Source organism: Hypomesus transpacificus, chromosome 21, assembly GCF_021917145.1.
Source record: "Hypomesus transpacificus isolate Combined female chromosome 21, fHypTra1, whole genome shotgun sequence".
Lineage (NCBI taxonomy): Eukaryota > Metazoa > Chordata > Actinopteri > Osmeriformes > Osmeridae > Hypomesus > Hypomesus transpacificus.
In genome coordinates, this window is record NC_061080.1 from 3,792,285 (window position 1) to 3,807,525 (window position 15,241).

Genomic DNA, 15,241 nt, shown 5'->3' on the forward strand with positions numbered 1-15,241 from the left:
TGATTCCTCCCACCTACTCAACCTTGCGGTGGTGTTATCTTAAATACCATGCCAAATTGACTTTACAAAAGGCAAACCACAAAAATACCGGCACACACAAATAACCCGCTGTGATCATCCATTGGTGATGTAGGTTGTATTACTTGTGTTGGGATGTGGGAGTGGGGAGGGGGGGGGTTAACATTTCCAGAGAAGGGACATAGGGGCTTGTTATCTTAAAGGCAGTGTTTGTGCATGTTGTGGGAGGGGGTGGGGGCTATTGGTGAAACAGTGTAAAATGTAGTGTAGGATTATTGCTAATCCTTGCCTAGGAAACCTGGGCCATGTTTAAAGGGCTAGGATTACATCATGTCTCCCACAGGTGTGTTGCCCCATTAAGAACAGAAGCTAAAGTAGATATGGTAAACAAAGATGTCGCCTCTCTTGGGCAAGGGAGTTTGACGGTAGGGTCTAAGTCCAACTGGTATTGACATAAGAGGGAGGGTCTAGTGTCCAGTGAAGGTCCCTTGCTAACATATTCTTATAGAATGACTTCTGACATCAGAAACCATGACTCCATTGTACTTTCCCAGACTCCCATCTTGCTGCGTTCTTTTTGTACTTCTTTTTCCAGTCTCTCCCTCGTAAATTTTTCTATTTTCACCCTCAATGCAGCCAGAATAATTGTCATTATTGTTGCTTGCTGTTTGAAATGAGCAGAGTTTTTGACATTTGAGAAGGCTGTATTTCGTCGCCCCCCCCCCCCCCCCCTTCCAGCAGTCCAGCTTCTCTGTAATTTCAGATGGCAGCTAGAGAGGATGACTTGCAAAAAATACCCGTCCCTGACTATCCGTGAGTGAGCTACCATGGAAACGATATATTTATTTTCAGACCTCGAAGATTCAGACCCTCCACCATCAAAGGGTGGAGGAGCGTCACCACCGTAGATGAAAAGACAATGGCTGCTTCCCTGTCTGGAAAATCTACCCACCTTCCTTTTGAAGAATGATATGGACCAATTTGGCTCAGTGTGTATTGCACCGTGTATACATCCTGATTTGCAACCCAGCTAGTATTAGTGGCCAACCTGAAATACAGTGAACCTGAAATTCTCATTAATCTTTTTTGCTGTTAATTTAATGGTACTTTATTCATCCCAGAGGGAACATTTTAATGCGGGAAAGAATAGGTAACCAATAATACAAACGACTGTAGACAATACACAATACAAATGAAGAGAACTATACAAATTAATACTAATTATAAAACAGGCAGGGCTTTTTACACATGGTAAAGCACCCCATTCATTCATAAGATAACACACATATGTACCCAGCATTTGAATGCTGGTGATACACTCGTAAATCATGAACATACAGAACAATTTCACACAGACACACAGGTGTCAGTGTTGCAAGCTGACAGGAAGCAGCACTGGTGGGTCTGAGAACTTTTTTTTTTTCTTCATTTCCTGATTTGGTGTGTTAGAGACGCACCATGTTTTCCCCACCAACGTGTAGGCTTGACCATGGCAACATTCACTGAAAGCTTTGTTGGTGTGAGCAGTCATAGGTTGTAGATAAGTCAACTGGCCAATCTTTTTATCATTTTTTTTTCTTTCTTCAACGGGCTATCCTTATCATTTTTATAACTTTCCTGCCATTTCAAATGGCAGTTGGGAAGTCCTTGACCACAAAGTGAGCCAAGGTGCTAGGATACCACAGTCTAAACTCAGCCTTCACGGTTCAAATCTAATCAATGAAGGATGGGAAGTGGGTTTATCGTGGACTTGGCATGACTTAGGGTTACGCAACGGTCGGAATTTGAGTTCTGGTGAAAGCCAAAAACAAAAGCTGTGTTGGAAGAATGTTAGTGGTTAGTCAGGTCAGCAGATGAGGTGTGTGTGTGAGCGTCTTTCCACATGACTCATACGTAACAACCATCCCACTGGAATAAAATGTCATTAACAATGCAGTATGACTCAACTACAGCCCAATTTTTTTCTCCTACGCTCTCCCCACCACCGGTCATGGTGACTTTGCCACATTCCCTCATAGAGATTAATCATAAATCCCGCCCTTCTGAAATCACCACACAGTGACATCACCCACAAAGGACATCAGACTGTCTGCAACAGCTCGGGACATATGTAGAAGTGTCCTCCTGTGGTGCTAAGTGTGGGTGAATGAAGAGCTGGGGAGAGTTCTGAACATCTCCCTGATGAACTCGGGAACACCAGATCTAATGAGCGCTCATCGCCACGGTAATTAGCATTATCAGCGTTCGTCGGATCTCCATGGCTCCGCGCCACACTGGGCTCACTGTGGAGCTTGGAGGGAGGGGGACACACAAATATAATTGTGCTTTAGTGTGTACACACACACACAAACTCACTATCTAATAACTACAGGACCGTGGGGATAGACCACTTAACCCCAGGGTGTTTTATATGTATTATGGCTTTCACACACACACACACACACACACACACACACACACACACACACACACTAGGTTTTTGTCACATCAGTACAGGATTGTGTGAAAGTTGTGTGTAGGTCCTGACTAAGCTCTTTATAGGTTGCATGGATTCTAATGAGGCCTTTTACTCTAGCTCACAGCGCAGCGCTGTAGAATGGCCTCATTGTAGTGTTGACCCAATGGCCAGCTGGGGATAGGGATGTGGTTGGCTGACTGACTGTCTGACTGACTGTCTGACTGTCTTACTCGTGACATGTCACCGTGGCCACCACCACCCCAGTTTTTTGTCTGACCCAGCGAGGATACTGTTGTCCCCACAGCTGCCAACCAGTGTCAACAACTTGAGCAAGAGCTTATCAGCCAATCGTTAAAGAATGACCTACAGTACCAGTCAAAAGTTTGGACACATTAGTGTGTCCAAACTTTTGACTGGTACTGTATGTTTGACCTGTGTGAAATGTTGAAACATTTTGAATAACAGTGACCCTGCTTATCACGGTTTTATATGCTAACAGTTGAGAAGAGTGTGAAGATACTGGCTAGCAGTAGTAAGAAATAAGTCAACAACAAAAAAATCCAGTCTAGAAATCAATTATCACTTTTATCTACTGCAGCGACACACACACAGAGACATTTGTTCAGTTGCAACTAAGACCGATCTATAGCACAGCTATCTGGCATCCTGCTCAGATGATCAATTATAAATGAGACAGATCGATGAGGGTGAGGAAGATGATCCTGGAGCGGGATAGTCCAAGCCAGCTGCTGCAGGACGGGGGGTAAAGAATGAGACAGGGTTGGGAAGGGTGGGGTAGTTTGGTGCTATACACCTGCATTGTCATGTGTCTATAACAAGGTCCATGTTGGAGGTTTTTTATGGGGAGAGATAGAGAGGGTGATAGAGCACTGTCAATGTTTAGTTCATCAGCATCAAGACTGTCCCGATTCATTATTCTATGTCTGGTCTCTGCAGTCGCATGTCTGCATTTTGAGCTTATGCTCAACCTCTCTTTGTGTTGTGCATGCACCACTAGTTACTTCAAAAAAATACCTTTTGACAGGGAGGATTATTGACGATCCTAATTACAATTACACAGGTTGTTTTGATGTCTTATCAAAGCCCTTCAAAATTTTTATTCAACCCAATGGTTAGCTTCCTAACCCCATTTAACCATGGTAATCTGCCGGTGAAAAATGTTAATCAAACGTTGATTAAACGTCACGCAAGAACAGACACGTTGCAAGCTGCTCTCAGTCAAACACTTTTGAAGCCAACTGCAGTCATAATGTAATTACCGTTGCAGAAAGACTTTCATGTTTTTTTTTTTATGGCGGTGGAGGACAATCATTGACATGGGTTAGAAGTGTTAATGGCTTTTCTGGTGGGAAAAGGACATGTCACCCCCCAAAAAATATTATTGTGTGAGACACTCATTTGCTTCTCTTAAAATTTTAGTTTCATGTATTTTCACCCCCAAGAACCCATCTCCTTACTTTAGCTCGTTCATCTCTCAACTCCTAAAAACAGGTTCAAATGTTGTCGTCCCTTTCGTGCTGTTGCCCATTTTTCTCCCCTTTTTGTTTCACGCTTCATTCTGCACCAAAGGGGTTGTACACTGGACCTTGTATAGGCAAACTAATTGGATGAGGATTGCTCTAAGTGTTAACCCGATCCTGCCAGGTAAGCTGGAATTTAGCCCTACTTAGCTCGAGGCTTGTTAATGTCACCCTTACGTCAGGTCAGCTGCTATGCCAAACAGAATGGTGCCCTGGATCAAATGGACATGTTACATCATGACAAGGTGGTGTTTTACTGGCCACTTTACGCCACCCCTCTTCCATAACCTGTACAACAGGCAGGTCTGAGGTACACAGTACTGAATTCTGGGCCGTAAAATCATAAAAACGTGACATTTGAGCTAAGCAAGGATATTTTATACACTGGTGGGTTCGAAGGTGGATATGTCATTGGTATAATCCCAGTCGTTTTTGCGTGTGCACTCACAAAGTATATTCCGCTTCCTTTGTAGACGTGTGTGTGTACGTTTGTGTATAGCATCTGGAAAATGTGGGTCTCGTATGGCTCTGCAGTCTTTTTTTGCTGTAGCAAGAACTGTGTATCTACATATCTGAATGTGTGACAAGCGGATGAGTGGCAGACTGGGTCTGTAATCACCGGCTGCTTGGGGGGTTCTGGATGCCTGATTGCTGCCGACCTGCTGGGAAGGCTGATGCAGAACGAGCCCAAAGAGACGAGCAGTGTGGCATTCTGTCGACACCCACACGCACTCACACACGCTTACCTATACACACACTTGCACGTCCTAATGCAAACTCCGTATGCACGTACACACCGGAACGTAGGTGTGTACGTGCATACACATACTGTTCACACCAACTCTCTCTCTCTGGGAACAGGAAATGCACCCAGTGATTCATTCTCTTGCAGTTATGGCAACCACTTCAGTTGCTTCCAGGAAAAGGAATGTTTTTTTTTTTTTGAGGCATTGTATCTTACAATGTCGTTCCCCTCATCTCATTCAGTTGTTTCTCAATATTCTCCTTTATGCCGATGGTTAATCATATGCACACAATCTATAGAATCATATAATCAATATGACAGTGCTGACATTTAGTCCATACCTAAATCTATATAGACAGCAGGATGGTATTTTCACCTTATCCTGGCTAATAGCTAATCCCCCATTTAGGCATGTTTATCCAGAGCAAAACCATGGTTTGTGTAACATGGGCACCTCCCTCTCTGTAAATGCAATGGCCTCTTCAGGGAAGGTCTCAGTGGCTTAAGTTCAATAAGCGTTCATTGATTTGGCGCTGCTGTCTAGAAAGATATCATTGGGGCCATCTCTTGACAGTGCTGTACTGCTCGGCTTGATTCAGTTAGCCACTAAGTAATAGTAAATGTTTGATGATGGTCTAGCATGTTCCATGAAGTTTATACTTCCTTCCTCTTTGTAGTAAAGTGTGTGCATCGATCCATCAGATAATACTCATTCCTTAAACACACTTGAAACTATTGTGCACTGTAGGCCTGTGTGCTGGACGTGGTTGAAAACCTTTTTTGTTTATGTGTGTGTGTATATATATATATATATATATATATATATATATAATCTTTAGTTTTGGTAAATTGGTTTGGCATATAGGTGTAAGGTTTTAGTTCTTTTGACGATTGATCATTGTAGCATGACATTTAATCAACCTATACATTTTAGGAACAGTTCTATTTGTGTGTGCGAAACTTTTTTTTTGTAAGTGTGACCCAAGTGGAATTGCCCAATGACCTTTGAGTATTTACAGTTTAATGTAGGGATCCAGGCCATCATGTACCACGTTATACCCCGGTGTTAACCTCTCTTTCCTGCCTCTCTCTCCTAGACTCTACCCCAGCAGGAGCATCACTGCGATGACCAGCCGGCACTCCAACAGCCATGCAGACAAAGCTCCTCCCCCAGCCGCACGGCCCCCCGCCCCGGCTGTGCCCAAACTCCAGGTCCAGCGCTCGCTGTCCAGAGAGACCGTCACAATCCACTTCTCCGCCCTGGGGAAGGAAGAGGAGGCGGAGGAGGAGGAGTTGTACGGAGCGGCTGTCTCCTCCTCCTTTGCCCCACCTCCTCCCGTTAAGGAGGAACCCTGCGTTGTGACGGCCCAGGAGGCAAGCGAGGACTTGTTCGAGGGAACGGGGTTGGAGTCCCCAGCGGACTTTGCCATCATGCCCGTGTCATCTTCCACCGTTTCTCCCATTCCCGGTCCTCAGGCCTCCACTTCTGCCTCCCCTAGTTTTTCTACGTTGCCCAAAGACCAGAAAAGCACAGCACCCTCCTTTTCCTCCAGCTCTACCCCAACCACCTCCCCCTCCAGGTCTGCAACGGTCCCCTTCAGCGAGAAGCCCTTCAACCTGGTCAAGTCTCTGTCTTCGGACATAGAGCCTTCTTCCTCTGGAGCCTCCTCCTCCTCCGTTCGCCATCGTCAACTGATGAAGACTTTGGTCAAGTCGCTATCATCCGACACCAATCAGGACTCCTCTGGAGCCTCCTCCTCCTCGGCACCCTATTGGCTCTCGGAGTCTCGCCTCAACCTGCAGCTCTTCAAGCAGTTCACTCAGTCCCGTGCTCCCGCCGCGTCAGTCGCCGGCACGGGGGACTCCAAAACGGCTCCCTCCTCCCCGCTCACCTCCCCGGACACCCGCTCTTTCTTCAAGGTCTTGGAAGTCGAGGCCCGCATCGAGGACACCAAACGCCGTCTCTCCGAGGCCATCTACGAACCCATGCAGCTGCTGAACCGCATCAGGGGCGAAGACAGCGGCGGCGGCGTTTACCGGCCCAAGGTGCTCTCCACCAGCGCCTCGGAGCTCTCCAGCCTGGCCTCCCTCAACAACGGCCTCTCGGAGAGCAACAATAACAGCTACTGCATCAAAGAGGAGGAAGGGGGCGAGTGGGATGCCGAGAGCCCCACCAACGGAGCCTCGAGCCAAGGCGACTCGGCAAGCCTACCCGACGCCAAAAACCCCAAGCCCGCCTCGGGCTCCATGTCTCTAGCCCTGGACAAGTGCTCCATGTCTGCCCTGGCCCGGCAGGAAGACGAGGACTACTGCATCCTCTACAGCGATGACTTTGAAATGTGCACTGACACGGAAGGCGTGGATGCCTTGGATCGGACGGACGACATCGCAACCGGAAGTCGGGCCAAGGCTCACGCCAGCAGTAGCACGGAACCCTGCAGTGAAGACGACTGGGACGAAGAAGAACCGGACGCCAACATTCCATACTACACACTCATGTTCCTCACTGCGATAGTCTACGGGTTCCTCGTGCTCCCTCTGCCCACCTACGTTGGGGGAATGCTGCTAGGAGTTGGCCTGGGGTTCTTTCTGGCCATCGGCGTGGTGTGGCTGGCTGGTCCGAAGCCCTCCGGCCATGGTTTCAGGCATCCCAGACACAAGGGGGAGCTGTGGGAAACGGCCCGACCGGACGTCAGAGAGCCGAGCCTCTTCAAGGTTAGTCACCGTGTACTAATTCTCCTCTGAACCCAGAATTTATCGAGGCATATACTTGGAAGGAAATTACCAGGAGGTCATTCAAAGTCCGCGAGTGTTTGTTGTGACTTCAGAGAGTAATGGAATACTCGCCCAGATTAGCCCTTTGAACAACCTTGACATTCTTCGAGAACAGAAAAGCAGTCCCCCCCCCCCCAGATGCTTTGATAACCAATGCAAAGTAGACCCAATCTCTTTAGAAACCGACAGATCACGCTCAATGTCTCCAAAAGACCATCAACATGAATTAGGGGCTTTAGTCCGCCTCCTCTTTCATCAATCTCTTTCTTCAGACTCGTCTATTATGTTGAAAGCAGGCGACGTTACTGACATCCAAAAGTGCCACAGAGTGGACGGACGGCACAGCCCAATCCAAAGGCAATAGGGCTATTAGGGCATCAAAAAGGCTGTTCGTGTCTCGCGTCGCTCTCTCCTTTTGTTGTCAGAGGGCAGAAAAACAGAAGGAGAGACTCACGAGGTGACATGCTTGATCGCCTCTGTCAGTGCATATGGGCAATAAATTACCTGAGGAAACCAGCCAACCGGCTCATTTAGAAGCATTAGCGCTCAAATGGATTTTGAGAATCCGACGGCTGTATTTTATTAGCAAAGCCTGTTAGGCTACTCCTTTGTCCGTCACTAATGTTTGAGCTTAGCATTAGCTAGATTATCTGTTCCACCCCGGGGGGATTCAGTCAGCTAGGCTGTCTGGTCACCCCACGTTCACTGGCCGCTTTTCAAATGATGTCACCGCTCAGCGATAGCAGGGAAAAGGCCAGTTTGGTCTGTTGTCCAGCTTGACCTCTGTGCCTGATCGAGAGGGGAAAACATCGGCAACCGAATCCTGAACTTGAATACAGACATATCCACTGTCTTGGGTTTTGCTGATTGGTCAAAGGAGAAGGAACAGTTATGTACGTAGAATGGACTTTGGTCCGGACTAGACAGATCATGGAAACTAAGGGACAGTATGTCCTCTGCTATAGTCATCCTTTTCTTTTTTTTTCTCCATCCAAGTTTTTTTATGCTCTGTTGTTCTGTTGCTGGCCAGTCTCTCTCTCTTTCATGTCTCCATCTCCTCCCTCCTCCCCTCTCTCTTATTATTCTTCATCCCTTTGTTTTCAATCATATTTCCTCTGCTTTACACTCAATCTCCCTCTCTCTCTTATCTCCCTGTCTGACCGGCGGAGGAATAGTCCCAGCATATCAAAATGTCCTGCAGCTGATGTACTGTACACACAATAACAAATCTCGAAGGCCTGCCTTCTGTTGCAGGAGGCTAAGTTTCTCATATTGCATCTGTCACAATTTTACAAGCTTCACCAATCTATCGCCCTGTTCCTTTTGAAGAGTGTAAGGCGACGCCTGTGTGAAATAAAGCTATATATTCCCAATACGGCCCTAACCAACCATGCAATCAGGAGTTTATTAGTCTGCAGAAGGTGGGATCAAAGGTCCAATCAGTCACGTAAATGTATAAACCAGTAAATAATATCCACCACCTGTAGTGGAGTGTGTGGTGCACAAACTCTTTCCAATGAGATGCCCAATTGAGACGGGTCATGAAACTGGAACCCCCACAACATTGGAGGGTTCCGTAGGCTAGTCTGTCTGGCATGGAAACTTGCTAGACTATAGTACATTTAGTTGACAGAGCAACTTAATAACCCAACCCACCCGAAAGTCCATCTTTGGTACCGCGTAGCAATAACTGTCTTCTTCCCAGGGCTGGATGAATGAGATTGTGAACTATGACCCCGAGACCTACCATGCCACCCTGACCCACTCTGTCTTCGTGAGACTGGAGGGCTCCGTCCTGCGCCTGTCCAAGCCCAACCGGAACATTCCACGCCGCGCCACACACAACGAGCCTAAACCGGACGTTACCTACATCAGTCAGAAGATCTACGACTTGACCGACAGCAAGGTACTGTGTGTGTGAGTGTGAGAGGGAGATTTGTTTGCATGTGTCTGAAGGATGTATCCTGGTTGAGCCCTTTACATGATTCAACTAAATCCATAAATTGTTCTAGTCTTCATACCTACAATTCCGCCCAAGTAACTGCCATCATCATACCCAAGTCTTCATCCTAGAGACCATCTCTTCGCCACGTCTCTCTCCAGATCTACCTGGCGCCCCACAGCCTGGCCAGGAAGCGCGTTTGGAACAAGAAGTACCCCGTCTGCATCCAGCTGGCCAAGCAGGACGACTTCATGTCCAAAGCCGAGAGCGACCCCTCTGACGCCGCGGACGACCGCGCCGCGACCGTGACCTCCGCCGACCGGGGGGAGGGAGCCGGGGGGGGCGACGGGTCGAGACGGCCCTCGGCGACGCAGGAGGGGGGACGAGGACCCTCCGGCAGGGACCTGACCCTCTACCTGTTCGGGAGGACGGGGAGAGAGAAGGAGGAGTGGTTCCAGAGAATTCTGCTGGCGTCCAAGCCCAAGACGGACATGAAGAAAGCTGCTAGCGTGGTGGGGCCCAAGAGCGGTGGGTGAACACCTTTCTTTTGTCAACGAGTCATTGATGAATTGATTGATAAGATGATGGATCCTCACGTGCGGAAATGTCGGTGCCTCAGCGGCAGAGAGACAGGCGAAAGAACATCTAACCCCATTTCAGCGTACATAACCTCACATCCAAGCTGGAACCGTCATTTCTTCGAGAAATGACTTCAGCTGAACACGAGAGTGTAACCCTTTTTGTTCTCTCTCCCTTCCCCTCATCCAGCCCTGACCTCCCATAGCCGCAGCAGTAGCCGGGGCAGTCTGGACGAGGCCCTGACCTCTCTCCCCAGGACCAGGGAGTCTGCTTCAGCCGCCGCTGGCAGTGCCAAGCTCAAGACCCTGCTGGACTACAGTAACTACATGGCCTCCCTAGTGCCCCCCCAGGCTGCCAGCCCCACTGCCAACACTGCTGCTGCTGCTAGTGCTGCTGCCAGTCCTCTCACCCAGAGCCCTCAGAGCAGCCCCGGGGCGGGCAAGAAGGTGCCCACCTCCTCCCAGTCTCACTCTATTGCTCTCTCTCTGTCTCTGTCTCTCTCTGTCTCTGTCGACTTTTCTTAAAAGAAGTATCCGCAAGTACCTTTTCACAACCGTTCATTGTCTGTCTCACTCGCCGCATCCTGCTGTGCCCCCCCCACCAGTTACCCAGCATCCCCGCGGCGGTGACGGCCGCGAAGGAGGAGGAGCCTTGTGCCTGGGTGAACGCGGCGGTGGGCCGGGTGATCTGGGACTTCCTGTGTGAGCCCTACTGGGCCGACATGGTCTCCAAGAAGATCCAGATGAAGTTGAGCAAGATCAGGGTGAGTCAGCACCTAATCTTTGACCTGTATTGACCTCACCTGCTTTACAGAGATCCGGTGTATGTTTATGGAAATGGCAGAGCCGGATGGGACCGTAAGCTAGTAGCTAGCATTGACGCAGGGAAGTGCGCTCGTGCTACTGTAGTTCCAAGGCTTGGACAAGCAGCCTGGAGAGGGAGAGGCAAAAGAGATGGAGGAGGAGCAACCAAAAAAGGACAGTCATGCCTCACGGTCTAGACCTTCCTGTTGCCCTACAGGGACAAATGCACACACAAACACGCAACCGAAATGTCACCCTCCACCGCTGTGCGGCGTCACCGCAGGACCCAAGGACGTCCCGCTGGGCTCAGGGAGAGCGGGTCTCATCCCCCCCGCTCTCTGTCCGCTCTCTGTTTGATCCCTGCTTCATGTCTGGCCGTGTCGTCCTGAGCGTCCGTCCGCAGGACAGCCGTGTCGTCGTGTCCCTGGGGGGGCCGCCAGCCCACCCGTCCGCCCGTCATCTGGTCGTCTCCGCTAGTCAGCGTAGGAGGACTAGCCGTGGCGAGGAGCTGAGAAACGGGGGCGGTTGATAGAGAGCTCCGTGTGTGTGTGTGTTTAGTTGACCCTGAGCCTCTCTCCCTCCCCCAGCTCCCCTACTTCATGAACGAGCTGACTCTGACCGAGCTGGACATGGGCGTGGCCACCCCCAAGATCCTCGGAGCCTCCAAACCTTCGGTGGACCACCAGGGTAGGAGAGAGAGACTCGCACACACTCACTGAATGACTCGGAACACTCATACTGCACATGAACCAACAGACACTCACTCCTTCACGCTTATTCACACACACACACACTTAGCCCAGCCTCCCACGGTGCAGAGTGCTATTACGGTAGCAGGGGTAAATGAAACTTCACACCTCCCCATCCCTGCAATTTGCCGCCTTTCCTCACAAAGGCGTGACATACTGGTAGGCAGGGGTCTTATTAAGACTCAGGGGCTTGTCAGAGCCAAGCTGGGCCCTGTGTGTGGGTGTGTTAGGGGGTATTGCCCTATTGATCCATTCATCAGGATACCACCTGTGGCTCAGTGTGAAAAAGATGTATGCACACACACACACACAAACACACACACACAGTGAAACTCCTGTTAGAGAATGGGGACCAGCTCTTTGGTTTAATGTAACCTAGCTCCACCTGTGGGTAATGAAAGCGTCAACGACAAAAAGGAAAAACGCCCGCCCAACTCGGGTGTAAATATATCTCCTTGTCTCGCTCCAACCCTCCGTTGCCTCTTCTTTAATTAGAGCACTAGGCTGCAGGAAGGAAACACTTAATCACTAGCTACATTCCAGTCGGAGGCAATTTCCCAGAGCTTTTCTCCTGGACGGTTTGAATTGGTTCCCCCTGCATCAGTGGCGGTGCGTGCACCGCTCGACCCAGCACGCAGGTCGATGTCACTGTGAAGTGGGGGGGGGGGGGGGGTCAGATGGCTGAGCGGTTAGGGAGTTGGGATATGAATCAGAAGGTTGTTGGTTTGATTCCCGGGCATGCCAAATGATGTTGTGTCCTTGGGCAAGGCACTTCACCCTTCTTGCCTCGGGGAGAATGTCCCTGTACTTACTCTAAGTCGCTCTGGATAACAGCGTCTGCTAAATGACAATGTAAATCTAAAGTGTCGTGCCAGTAGCATTCCCTACCCTGGACCCTACCCTGGGCAGATGGCTATAGCGGCGTCATGCCTTGTAAACGTGTGTGCTGGTGCTGGTGAATCTGTGTGTCAGTCTAACAAGTCAACAGTTCCTATCTCATCAGATAACAGAGCTCGCGTATAGGAAGTGAGTGCCAAAACATGCTAAATGCAGTATCTATAGAACTTGAAGACCTGTGATAACGTGTGCTTTATCACACAATCACAGATGCGAGCCCACACGCTCTCTCTCTCTCTCTCTCTCTCTTGCGCAAACACGTAAACGTATCAGTTTCACACGCTCAGAACCTCCCTCCGGGGGTATAAGATGTGTATAGGTTGCACAATGCACAACTTAATATATCATATCACACACCGCGGATCATGCACATGCTGGCCTGCCCCTCTACCAAGTTGTTCTGACGCGCGTGTGTGTGTCTCCTGGGTGAGAGCTGGTTGTTTGTCTTGTGACTTGTCCCCTCTGCCCTACTCTCCACGGTCCTCTGACTAATGCGATTGAAATACTGGGGCTCTGTGTCAGCTGTGTGGGTGAGTTGCCTGAATGACCTCTGCTCACGCAGCAAGGCTAACAATGTTCGGGAGTCTCTAACGACAACAACATTACTGATAGCCCACAGCCGGGCTAAGAAGGCTCGAGAGTCACTCACGACAACAACATTAGTGACAGCACAAAGCCAGGCTAAGAATGCTAGTGTCGCTAACGACAACAACAACAACACAGGAAATGTGGGATCGATGCTGAGAACCAGTGTGACTGCCTGGACCGCTATGCTAGCAATGTTAGCACACAGTCACCCTTGGGTCAGCCAAAAACCCTCACAATGCAATGCTAACAACAACAGTTGACAGCATTGACACAGATATGCTAAGTAAAAACACAACCACAAGATTTGTCACCGAAGCCCTGGAGTTACGCTGTAGGGAACAGGTGTGAGGAAAGCATACAACCTAACACACTTGCCACCAATGCACACACACACACACCTGATAGGAAACCCCTCTGAGAAATGACTAATGAGACCAATAATTATCACAGATACACAGACATAATACAAATCATAATTAGATCATTCTGGACCCTGAAAGGTGTTATTGTCTCACAGTAACAGGGCAGCCTGGAGTGTTGGGGGCAGCTTGGAGTGTTGGGGGCAGCCTGGAGTGTTGGGGGCAGCCTGGAGTGTTGGGGGCAGCCTGGAGTGTTGGGGGCAGCCTGGAGTGTTGGGGGCAGCTTGGAGTGTTGGGGGCAGCCTGGAGTGTTGGGGGCGGCTTGGAGTGTTGGGGGCAGCCTGGAATGTTGGGGGCAGCCTGGAGTGTTGGGGGCAGCCTGGAGTGTTGGGGGCAGCCTGGAGCGGTGGGCAACCACGCCAGCCACGCCCAGAGTCCAAGAACACCGTGTCTTGGGTAGGAGAGCAATCTCTCCTGCATGTTTTTTTTGTATTGGGGTTCTTTGTGGAGGGAAACCCATGTGATCCCCGGAGAACACGCAGAACCTCACGCAGAGAGGCCCGGGAAACGTGACGGTTTAGTGAAGCAAAAAACAGAAAACAAGTCTCGTGCAGGAAGAAAATTGTGCCCCTTTTATAACAAGGCTCCGCTTTATCAAATTGTCATCGATAACACAAGCAACACACAAGAGGTTTGTCGAGGATCTGGAATTTGGTTTGTTAGCAAATGCCTGTCTTGGCACAACGTTTTGTGGCCGTAAGCAGTTTAGGCCATGGTTGTCTGCCGCTAAGGTAAATACAGACTAAGCTGCATGAGGGGGCATGGCTGTTAGTCGCACAACCTGATTGGCAGTGCACTGCATACACAGTTTTACTCCACACAATACTGTAGAGTTGACGCCACGCTGTACTCTACACTTTCTAACAGGATTGTGGGCCGTATCATTCCCCATTTCTCGTCTGAGATTATTTTATTCACACAGCTCTGTGTGGTTATGCGAGGACAAGCTGTCCCTACTCTCTCTCTGTCTCTCTCTCTCTCTGTCTGTCTCTATGTCTCTCTCTCTCTCTGTCTCTCTCTCTCACCTCTCACTCAGTCTATTCTTGATCTGGCTCTCCCTCTCTTCCTCCCTTGGTGTTGCTTCCCACTTACCGGGGTTGTGTCACGTTTCATTCCCCATACTCTGCGAGATGGTAATGGGGACAGGAAACGCTGCCACAGTTCTAATAGGACCCCACTCCACCGCATACAAACAACCAGGAGTCCTACCACAATCTCTGAGGATCTCAGAAAGACCTCATTTCGATTGGCCAATTTTTGTCTTGCTCTGTCGTAATCCAAAGCGTTGGCTGTCGGATTCAAGGATTCGGGAACACGCAGCCAGGCTATCCAAAGGGTTCGTACTTCATTTTTCGAGGAATTACAATGAAGCAGCCTGGTGTTTTTGTGAAGTGGTTAGTGGGGATCACCTCGCTTATTTACAATAAGCAGCTTTCTCTCCGAGCCCAGACTTGAGAATTCCACTGCAGCTTTTCCAGCTGAGTTGTCGGAGCCATCGTTGCAGGCCCGCAGCAACAGATAACCTTTCAGTAACGTATTCACTGGCGCCATTAGAGGATGGTGGGGTGAGGTGTATAAGTGAAGCGGGCCTGGCTCCTCCCCCCACCCACCATCACCACCACCACCTCTCTGCATCCAAGCCTGCTGGGCATCGCTGATCTAGAGCCTGTACAAGCAACGGGGTGTGAGTGTGTGTCTGTGTGTGCGTGCTTGGCACAGTACGTGTG

The 15,241-nt window shown here is 49.5% G+C and overlaps 1 protein-coding gene across 2 annotated transcripts in view; it reads left to right on the plus strand.

Moving 5' to 3' along the window:
- Positions 1-15,241, plus strand: part of LOC124483172 (testis-expressed protein 2-like) — a 30,199-nt gene that overhangs the window by 7,728 nt on the left and 7,230 nt on the right. For both annotated transcript variants that reach the window (XM_047043469.1, XM_047043470.1), the window contains exons 3-8: positions 5,860-7,477; positions 9,243-9,443; positions 9,641-10,007; positions 10,248-10,504; positions 10,663-10,821; positions 11,449-11,548. In XM_047043469.1, coding sequence (XP_046899425.1) covers positions 5,888-7,477; positions 9,243-9,443; positions 9,641-10,007; positions 10,248-10,504; positions 10,663-10,821; positions 11,449-11,548 — 2,674 coding nt within the window. In that variant the 5' untranslated portion in view covers positions 5,860-5,887. The remainder of the gene's footprint in view (positions 1-5,859; positions 7,478-9,242; positions 9,444-9,640; positions 10,008-10,247; positions 10,505-10,662; positions 10,822-11,448; positions 11,549-15,241) is intronic.